Source organism: Toxorhynchites rutilus, chromosome 3 (genome assembly GCF_029784135.1).
Source record: "Toxorhynchites rutilus septentrionalis strain SRP chromosome 3, ASM2978413v1, whole genome shotgun sequence".
NCBI classification, from domain to species: Eukaryota; Metazoa; Arthropoda; class Insecta; order Diptera; family Culicidae; genus Toxorhynchites; species Toxorhynchites rutilus.
Window position 1 is genome coordinate 201,717,722 of NC_073746.1, and position 11,379 is coordinate 201,729,100.

The 11,379-nt window shown below is 40.5% G+C and overlaps 1 protein-coding gene across 3 annotated transcripts in view; it reads left to right on the forward strand.

Moving 5' to 3' along the window:
- Positions 1-11,070, forward strand: part of LOC129775755 (glutamate [NMDA] receptor subunit 1) — a 42,574-nt gene extending 31,504 nt beyond the window's left edge. For all 3 annotated transcript variants that reach the window (XM_055780824.1, XM_055780826.1, XM_055780825.1), the window contains 6 exons: positions 5,409-5,745; positions 5,803-6,125; positions 6,181-6,427; positions 8,782-9,055; positions 9,118-9,544; positions 10,688-11,070. In XM_055780824.1, the coding sequence (XP_055636799.1) occupies positions 5,409-5,745; positions 5,803-6,125; positions 6,181-6,427; positions 8,782-9,055; positions 9,118-9,544; positions 10,688-10,945 (1,866 nt within the window). In that variant the 3' untranslated portion in view covers positions 10,946-11,070. The remainder of the gene's footprint in view (positions 1-5,408; positions 5,746-5,802; positions 6,126-6,180; positions 6,428-8,781; positions 9,056-9,117; positions 9,545-10,687) is intronic.
- Positions 11,071-11,379: the final 309 nt, after the last annotated feature.

Consider the following 11,379-nt stretch of genomic DNA (forward strand, 5'->3'; position numbering starts at 1 on the left):
AAAGTGGAACCTGGGATGGGTTTCGTTTGAGCGCGAACCGCGCTGTCATAGATCAAACGAGAAAGGAAGTTATACTCCTCCAATGGAGGTAAACCATCTCTGGAATTGATGGCTAGAGCAATCGCGTCCGCATATTTTTTCCAGTCAATGTGTCTTGTGAGGTCATATCTCATGTTTATAGATTCAGAAGAATTCGACCCAATGGTGATGGAAATTTTGATTGGCAAGTGATCACTACCGTTGGGGTCCTGGATTACATTCCACTTGCAATCTAACGATAGTGAATTCGAGCAAAGCGAGAGGTCAAGAGTACTTGGGTTAGCAGGTGGTTTAAGTACACGTGTTGTTTCCCCAGTGTTCAAAACGGTCATATTGAAGCTGTTACAAAGGTCATATATCAACAATGAACGATTGTCGTCGTACTGTTCCCCCCAGGCAGTTCCGTGAGAGTTGAAGTCTCCCAAGATCAATCGTGGCTCAGGAAGGAGTGACCACATGTCAACAAGTTGTTTGCGGCTAACCGCAGCTCTCGGAGGCCAATACAAGCTGACAATACAGAGGTCTTTGCCTCTGATGTTTGCATGACAAGCAACAGCTTCAATCCCTCCAATAGGTAGAAGGTCAATTCGAAAAAATGAGTGGCACTTATTGATCCCCAATAGTACCCCTCCGTATCTGTCAACACGGTCCATGCGTATAATATTAAAATCGTGGAAAGATAGATCATCTCGCGAAGAAAGCTAAGTTTCGGACAGAGCAAAAACATCACAATTGAACTTATGAATTAAAAATTTGAATGTATCCAACTTAGGGATAAGACTACGACAATTCCACTGTAAAACAGTGATATCTCCGACCTCTCTATTTGAATTAGACATCAAGAGAGATAATCATTGCAAGGAGGGGCCATGTTTGCATCAATTGTTGCAAAATTGTCTTTAATACTGGAAGCATTGAGATGACAATGGTTCTGATGGAGTCGGAAACATTAAAACACGTGAAGATTTGAGCCACAAGGTCAATCAACTTTATAAATCCCGATTGGGAAGTTGAGCTGGACGGAAAAATAGGGACAGTTGGGGTTTTTGATGTCCCCTCGAGTGCTGGGTCGTTCGAAGATGAACTATTCCCACGGAAGCCAGGAGGAACCTGATTTTGCTTGTCCGCTGCATTCGATTTTTTAGGCAAGCTAACAGGGGATATCACCGGAGGGACTTGTGATTGAATTTTGGGAGTGGTCACATTTTTGCGCCGGGGATTCCCTTGGGAAATAAACGGTGTGCCCCCGTTAGCTGTGTCCGCTTCCATTCCGTCAACGTGGCAACGTGGAAAATATATTGTGGGAGGAGATTGGATGTTGTTGTTGTTGGGCCTGTGGAGAAGCGCCCTTTAAAATTTCCGCAAAAGTGCGTTTCGAGCGTTCCTTTAAAGAGCGCTTCTGTTTCTCCCAGCGACTCTTGTAAGTTTCACAAGCTGAGAGCACGTGTGGGGATCCCCCACAATAAGGACACTTATGCTCAGTCGCACTGCAGGATTTCCCCACATGTTGCTCTCCGCAAATGGCACAGCGCTCCTTGTTGGCGCAATAATCTGCTGTATGACCAACTGACTTGCATTTGTTGCAAGTCATGGGCTTTGGCACGAAGAGTCGTACTGGAAGCCTCAATTTGTCCACCATAACGTAGTCAGGGAGGGCGGAACCAGCAAAAGTTACTCGAAACGAGTCGGACGGCGTGAATTTTGCTTTTTCCCCATCCTGGTAAACTTTACCTAGTTGATGGCAGTCCAAAATTTTAACTAGCATTGAAGGAAGCTTTTTAAATCTGTTTTTTTATTAATTCGCTCGTCAGACCCGTTTCTGTAATCACCGTTATGGCAGGGCACGTATGTGCGATATTCTAAAATGAACCGCTTGTCGACAACAATCTCGTTAGCTTGCTTCCGATCAGCCACGACAACACGCAGTTTGTTCGGTCTAACTTTGCGAATTTCGACCACGGAGGAATAATTTTTTGACAGATCTTTCATGATCTGAATTACATTGAGCGATTTCCCGTTTGGTTTGGGCCGGAAGAAAACAACCCACGAGTCAGGTTTCCATATCAGGAGACTCTCTCCCCCCTTCTGCCATGATTATGCGGCAGTTAAAAAAAACCGGTGCAGCTGAACTTGTCGCTCGGTTGATCGCGTGCTGGGCGCTCGGCACAAGAGAGATCGTAATCCAACATCACCACTACCAAGAAGTGCTTCTTCACGTTTTCGTCAGTGAGCGACGAATCACACTGATTGAACACTGGTATCCGATGCCAATAGTAATGGCGATGATTTGGTGAAAACCAAAATTCAGCTGATTTGATAGTCTTAGCTGAGGCGAGCTTTTCTTCTGCTTATGCTATCGCGGAAACTATTTTTAATTCACGCGCGACACCAATAAGCACCAATGCGGGAAAAAACAACTGCACTAACGGTATCCGATCACGCTAACGGGAACGTACACAGAGTGCGTGCGACTTCTCGAAGCTGTCGGCGTGGAATGAGGCATACTTAACAACTAAGATGATGTCACAAAAATTAAGACCGGTTTTAAAATTCATGGTAAAAGATAAAAACAAGAAAATTCATGCAGTGAAAAACTACTAGGGTTAGTGCTTGGTCTTGTAATCTTCGTTACGCATTACTTACAGCATCCGATTCGGCATGGATTCCACCAGATTCTGGCACGTTATGACCGGGATGGTGTACCAACAACCTTGGATCCAATCCCACAGTTGCTGCTTACGATCTCCCATAGGTTCTCTATGTGACTGCGCTGGCCACTCCACGACGTCGATTTTGTTATCCTGGAACTTGTCGGTGTGTGTGCGTCCTACATGAACTACCATTTCAGTGGCATCTCCCACTAGGCGTGTGGTCCTTAGGATTTGGGCGTATTACACCACTATTTTTCCTTCTTCGGACCGATCTAATCGAAGTGGTCTCTCGCGAACTTCAGCCGCGCATTCAGATGACGCTCATTCGGCGTTAGCATCGGAATCTTCCGGGGGCTTTCACCGCCTAGCCCCTGCTCCACAAGCCGCTGAACCGTCCGGGAACTCACGGCCAAGTTCAGTTCGTCCCGGCTCTTTTTCGAGTCCTTGAAGGGATGTTTCTTGGAGGCTCGCTCTATTGCAGAGTCATCCTTCGCGGTCATTTTCCTTGGGCGTCCAGTCATTTTGGATATTTTGCGGTCGCATTAAACACGAAAGTTTTAGATCGTCCCAAGTACACTGCGATTTCACGTTGGATGCTGCCTACCTTGAACATTTTGCGGATGACCATCCACTGTGTTACCGTGCAATTATGCACGCGACCCATTTTTCATTGACTGCAATTAGAATTCGAGAATTAAAACCTTACATATTTCTTGTTTACATGATAAATACTTACCAGGATCCGAAAAACACAAAATACCACCGAGAAACAATCAATTTTCTTCAAAAATCGGTTGAAACAACACACGAAACAGCCCAAACGAGGAATTGGTTCTAAATTTTGTCGCATCATTTTAGTTGTTAAGCATTTTTCAATGAATGATATTGTTTTAACAACAGATGTTATAAATTTCTTTGAACAATGCAAATAAATTATTATAAATCGATTGAATTACTTTGGATTACTTTTTCTCAAAGTTTTATCACTTACTTTTTTTGCTCGAGAAGTGGTCTTAATGTTTTGTCCGACACTGTATTCTATTCTATTCTCCTGTTTTGGTAAAAATACCGATGCGACGATCACCTATCCAGCGTCGCTGAAGAGGTGTTGTTTCCTCGCTATTGTAGATGCCTTGGGTACATTACTTGCCGCGAAAGATAAACAAAAAACACAGGAGAAAGAAAACAGTACTGGAGGTACTCGGGACGGAAAACAGTATCACGATGGTCCCCTGAGAGATGAAATAGACCCAGGCAGCGGAAGCAAACTCGGGACGTGCAATTTCGATCTCTCAATTTCATTTTTTCAAATTTCAAATTTGAGTTGGATTGAGAGTTATTGCATCCAAAAGCAATTGCAGGTAGCCTTCCGAATCCGAGCACAACAGGGTCCGATTATGCAGTAGTGTAATGATCGACAACGATGAATTCGAGGTAGTGAACCAATTTGTCTACCTTGGCTCAGTTCTAACATCTGATAATATTTGAGGTCATACATTGAGTTAATCGTGCGAAATATTTCCTGTACAAAACGCCCATAAGAATGCTTTTCATCTACGGGTACGAGACGTGGATAATACTTGAAGAGGTGAGCACTCGAAGTCTTTTTGAACGACGTGTGTTAAGAGCCATCTTCGGCGGTGTGCAGGAGGACGGCGTATGAAGGCGAAGGATGAATCACGAGCTCACGCAACTCATCGTTGCACCCAGTATCCATGAAGTGGTCAAAGCAGGAAAAATACATGTTGCAAGAATGCCCGACAACTACCCTGCAAAAATGGTGTTCATCGGGAATTCGAGCAAGGTGTCAGGAGCAAAACTTGGCGAGCACGGGGTGCCCACGGAATTGGGGAGAGATAGCCACGAATCGAGTTAATTTGAGAAGCATTGTGACCTGATATGCTGTAAAGACGTTAAGCCATAACAAATAAATAAATGACGAAGGAGTAAAAACCTTCACCAGCTCCGATACGTTGCTGCAGCGGAGACAAGAACTATTATTACACGTTCGGTTCTTCCAAGCTATCGACGAATTATTGTTTTTCCTAGTTCTTCTACCGCGTCGCTTCTACTCTTCTGCTCTACAAAACAAAATATATTTCCATAGTTGCAACTTCTAGTCGGCAAGTGTTGAATCTTGATCCGCGTCTCTCCTCCTGACGCTGGATTTGCACAGTTCGCGGGCGGATCTAGACATTTAGAAGGCGAAGATCAGATGCACTTTCAGAGCTGCTTCCATCCCGGGCGTCAAGAAGGCTCAGCTCCCATTTCCGTCTGAAGCAGATGTGATCGATGTCATACATATTGGTATGTCCATCGCGAGATACCAATTGTATAGTCCGCGGATTTATTTTTAGCCTTAACAGTTTTTAGGCGTGCTCACCTATAACATGCCACCTGTAAATGCGAGTGTTGGATTTGAGGTGTTGGTTTCCAATTGGCTCAATTGAATACCCCAGATTCCACAGTACAGGTCGGACTCGATTATATATAATCGCAATTTCACTTTCAACGTTAATTTTCTAATCCAATACATAATCGAATCACAAATAAGCTATTTTTCTATTAATGTTTGACATTCATAAATTAATGAAAAAATTGTTTTTTTGAGATTCGCTTATGTATAGGATTTGAAAATAATTGTTGAAAAAAATGGTCGACTTTATATATAGTCCGACCTGTAATAAATAAAACATTACATAATTTACTACATTTCAGGTTGCGTTCGACAACAACGGAGATAGAATATACGCGGAATACGATGTCATAAATGTTCAACAGTCTTCTTCAGTACTGTTTAAAAAGAATGTAAAAGTTGGAAGTTTTTTCTATGATGCCGACAAAGGTCGAATGAAGTTGAAAATAAACGATTCGGCATTGATTTGGCCTGGAAATACAGAAAAGAAACCAGAGGGAATCATGATACCAACCCACTTAAAGGTTTTAACTATCGAAGAGAAACCTTTTGTTTATGTGCGGAGATTATTAGACGATGAAATTGATTGCGAGGAAGATGAAATAGCATGTCCTCATTTCAACATTACCGATGGAAATGGTATTTATTAGGAAAAACTATAATTGATTGTATAATAATGATGTGTTTTCGCCGTAGAGAAAGATTTCTGTTGCAAAGGATACTGTGTTGATTTATTGAAAGCATTAGCACAGCGCATTAATTTTACCTATGACTTAGCACTTTCTCCTGACGGTCAGTTTGGACACTATCAACTCAAAAACCACACCACTGATATTGGAACAGGAGTTAAGAAAGAATGGAATGGCTTGATAGGTGAACTGGTATCAGAGAGGGCTGATTTGATAGTAGCGCCCCTCACTATTAACCCTGAAAGAGCAGAATTCATTGAATTTTCAAAGCCGTTCAAGTATCAAGGTATAACTATTTTAGAGAAGAAACCCTCCCGTTCAAGCACATTAGTAGGTATATACATAGAAATATATGTAATGTATTTAAAAATCTGTTTATTCTTAGGTATCTTTTCTGCAACCATTTAGTAACACATTGTGGATTTTAGTGATGGTTTCGGTTCATGTTGTTGCACTCGTTCTTTATCTTCTGGATAGATTTTCTCCCTTCGGACGTTTCAAACTAACAACGAATGATGGAACCGAAGAAGATGCACTCAACCTGAGCTCAGCTATTTGGTTCGCCTGGGGAGTACTTCTGAACAGCGGGATTGGAGAAGGAACGCCTCGGAGTTTTTCCGCTAGAGTGTTAGGTATGTTACTGCATTTATATATTACAATCCGGAAAGTTCGTTTCTAATGGAAAATGACCATATTTCATATGTACAGGATGTTCATTGAGTTCGAACACACTTCAAAATGTGTTAAAAAAATGGAAATACAAGATATTCTTTTCTGCGTCAATTTTTATTGAGGCAATATTGAGAACCTTTACAACATATAAGCTGGGAGCAACTCCACTTTGTTCTGTATGACGAGCTTGACGCGTCTCTCAAAAGAATCACATTCAGCACGCACCTGGTTCATCGACATCTCATCCCAGATCTTGGAAATGAGCTTCTTAGATTGGTTCATAGTACATTATGTTCGTTCTGCTTGGCCAGCATCCGGGAAGCTGGGAGTGCTCAAAGTATCATCGAGAATATCAGTCAAATTCTCCCGACACCACGTTTGGATGATATTCGCAGTGTGAGTCGGTGCGCCGTCCTGTTGAAAGACGTAATGATCCTTCCCGTAGAGGTCCCGAAGTGCCGAAGCCACAACCTTCTCCAGGACCTCGGTCCTATAGTATGCGGCATTAAATTTCCCATTTTTTCGATAAACACCAGTGAGAACTTCCCACTCCTGGATACGGCCACAAACCATCATCGACGCGGCGATCTGGAACCGCGGTCTCCCAATGTCGGCGCCCACAGCCGATCATTTGTGCGGCTGTTTCTCAGCAGAAAACACGAACTCCTGACTTGCTTGTCACGAAAATGTCAGTTTCGCTCTATTCAGCCTCTTCTTCGTCGTTACCCCGTGAACTTTGCGTTTCTTGTACAGCGGAACGAGCGGTTAACTTTTCGACGAACCCGTTCCCTCGCCACCTTGATAGCTGCTGACGTCCTCTCTGAACGCGTCCTTGAACTTATTGAACACCTGAACGTTGTATTTGAACTTATTGAACACCCTGTAGATACATATATTCAATTGTACGTGCTGTGTTCTGCAATCTTCAGCCAGCTATCACGCATCTTGAAAATTTCATCCTCCCAAAACTTTTTTTTTATAAAGACTGCTCCTGAACCGTCTAAAGAATCAAAGCTCTCGCCTTTTTACGCATTTTATTCGACTTTCGCCAGTTTATCAAAAAGACATGAAAAAGATTTCCTATTGTTTAATTCTTTCTGAACATTGGTTCTGGTCCGCCGTCTTTAATTCGCCCAATGAATTTCTCTTTTCAACTTTAGTGATCAATATCTCGCGTAATATCGATCATAAAATTTTAGGTATAGGCTCGTTGTAAAGGTGACATTTCACACTAAAAAAAATCTTTTGCAGTTTTTTGTTTGTTCCATTCACACTTAGAAAAATCCTCGGTCGAAAACTATCAAATACATTTGGTAATGCAAAATTAGTAGAATGTACAAATTTTTTGTACATATTGTCAGCAAACACGCATCCCTACCAGAGATTAGTATATTTTACTCGATAACATTAGTAAGCTTGGATATTGTCATATCTGAAAACTGGTGAGAAAAGCGCGTATTAACCATTTTCATTGTTCCCATAAGGCAATACGGAGGTATAATAAGGACAATTCTGATACGTGCATTTTCGGCGAGAAAATGTAGCCGATATTGGGCTTCCGAATCATGGTTCTGCTTGACATATGTGTTTATTAGTACGGTCGAAAATGACTATAGATTGGTAGTATTAACCAAAAAATTCGTTATATTTACTAATTATTTCTCTCAGTGCAGTTGTGAGTTACAGGGTGTTAACAATTGAGGGCAACAAAGAGAAAATTCGGTACATTTTACCCTTTGCTTTTATAAATGCGAAAATGCAAGCCAGTCCGCTGAAATTGTGATTGGTGTGTAAGGTGTCGATACTGCAACGGTAAAATACGTGCAAATTAATTTATTTTAAATTTTTTTTTCCAAAATTCATTTTTTTTTTAATTTCAAATTTTTTTTTAAATTTCGAAACTGGCTAACAGAAAAGTTTTTTTGTTCCATCAGATTTCCGAGAGCTTGATTGGAGTGTTTTTATGCATCCACCATATAGTCCGGACCCGGCACCAAGCGATTACCACATTTTTCTCGCATTGCGAAATTTCCAGAGTGATAAGAAATTGGGATGAAGAGATGATTTTAAAAATCTATTGTTAGAGTTTCTCTCCAATAAGGACCAGCACCTCTATGATAAAGACATTACGAAGCTACCTTTAGAATGACAACGAGTTTTGCAACAAAACGATGCATATTTGACCCAATTCGGACAATCCCAAACATATTAAAAATAGTTTTGAATTTCACCCAAAAATAATGTATTACTTTTTTCCCAACCTAATAATAAATAATACGAACGAATAAAGTAATACGAACCGCATTGATTATAGGCATGGTATGGGCTGGATTCGCTATGATTATTGTAGCATCTTATACTGCTAACCTGGCGGCTTTCCTGGTGTTAGAACGACCTAAAACCAAATTATCCGGAATCAACGATGCGCGTCTCAGAAATACCATGGAAAACTTGACGTGTGCTACCGTGAAGGGCTCAGCTGTAGATATGTACTTCCGCAGACAGGTGGAACTATCCAACATGTATCGGACCATGGAAGCCAATAATTATGACACTGCTGAACAGGCTATCCAAGATGTTAAGGATGGGTATATTATGTTAACTGTATGTATTCAGATTAAACTAGATGTTGATATTTATCAAATTCCAGAAAATTGATGGCCTTCATATGGGACTCATCTCGTCTAGAATATGAGGCGGCGAAAGATTGTGAGCTTGTAACAGCGGGAGAGTTGTTCGGCAGAAGTGGTTATGGTATAGGCTTACAAAAAGGTTCGCCTTGGACAGATGCAGTAACTCTGGCAATATTGGATTTCCATGAAAGTGGATTCATGGAAGCACTAGATAAGGAATGGATTTTTCATGGTAATATTCAACAATGTGAGCAGTTTGAGAAAACACCTAACACGTTAGGGTTGAAAAACATGGCAGGAGTGTTTATCCTTGTTGGTGTCGGCATTGGGGGAGGCATAGGCCTAATTATCATTGAAGTTATATACAAAAAACATCAAATTAAAAAACAGAAAAAAATGGAAATCGCTAGACACGCTGCAGATAAATGGAGAGGAACAATAGAGGTACGTACCACAGAGTTATTCGCATATATACATTCAAGTTTACATACCATATAGAATCTGGGCAATATGTTCTATTCAATAAATTAAATAAAACTATGAGTTTGCACGGCAAGCAATGATGCTTTCTGTAGGAGAGGTGGGGGCAAATCGGACATGTTAAGAAGAACTTCAATAATATTCTTGGAAACTCATATTTCCCTAAACTTCGGAGCAGTTTGTTGCAATTCAATATGCTGTTTTTCTACCTAATTGGCCAAATATTTTACAAAAAAGTGTTTTTCAATGTTTTTTACTAAAATTAAAACAGACCGAAACCGAAAAGTACAAAATTTTTTTCGATGCGGGTATAATGGACATGTAGTGGGGGTAATATGGACAGTTTTGTAATATATGAAGCGTACAGGTTTATCGATCGCGAGAGGAATAATTTTATTCAACCAAGGTTCGAACTCATCACGAATGTCGGTTAAATGATAAAAAAAATCGAATTAATCCACCTAGAAGTGATATCGTGCGTTTCAGCAGTATAAACGGACAGACCCTCAAGTATTTTGCTTTGGGTTCCAATCAGCTTCTAAACAGGCCACATTTGGCTATTTGATTCCCATTTATAGACGCAGGGCATTCCTTAGCAATAGATTAAGCAGACTTTTCCCAGTTCATCTCACTCCCACTGGCAACTGTCCCTTTTACCCCACCAATACAATTATTTCCATAATTTAATTTTTTCCACTAAAAATTGGATTTACTTTTCCGTACATACCTAATATCTTCTTCTCTTCTCTGATAACTTACAAACCGAAATATAACCATCAGTGAATTGAATTTTTAAATTAAACTTCTCAAAATGCTTAATATCGAAGCAGTTAAAATTACATCCTCACGCGAAATCATATATGATTTTCGGTTTTTGTTTTCCTTTTCCACTTGATCAGTATTCATTGCCATAGAGTGGTTTAAATATAATAGAATAAAATGTACAAGGTGTTCTCAATAACAGAAATCGGAAATTCAAAATGTAACTATGCAAATCAACCACCTGTCCATAATAACCCAACCACCACCCCCCCCCCCCCTATCCGTATTACCCGCGGTTCCCTTGTCGTTTATTTTATTTTTATGTACAATTTACTTTCTTTTCAGAAACGCAAAACATTGCGGGCTTCCCTAGCGATGCAACGACAGTATAATGTGGGCTTGAATTCGGTATCCAAATCGATAAGTCAAACAGTTGATAAAGGTCGATATCCGAAGCTCAATCCTCTTCCACGCGCACCAGAAAGGGCATGGCCTGGAGATCATGAAATTACACGGAACCGAAAAAATAATGATCACATATACAAGCCACCGCCAAGATATATGCCAACATATGCAACGGATGTATCGCATTTAGTTGTATGAATGAAATTGAGCAAAAGTATTAATACATCATAACATAACAATTATATGAGGAAATATCTAGTCAACATTGTTAAACGGTCATTCGAAATATAGCACAAATTCCAAAATGTTTGACGAGTGTATAAGTAGTGTAAGAATTATTTCATTGAAGAATCACACAATGGGCCCTATTCCAGAAAACGAAACGAACAATTCGTATCGTCTCGTCTCAGATTTAGTCACTTTAGACGAGCGCAATATCTAATTCCAGTATACGAGTTTCATTGAAATGTTTTATTTGGTAGACTGGAGAGACTTCTATCATTTTTTCTCGGTATGATCAGTGATGTCAGATTGAAGACATGTTTTGACGTAGGACTACGTCTTTCATTTCTATACCGGGGTGTAAAATCAAAGTTTCGAAAACGAAAGCGTTACGCCAGAGACCGAGATTT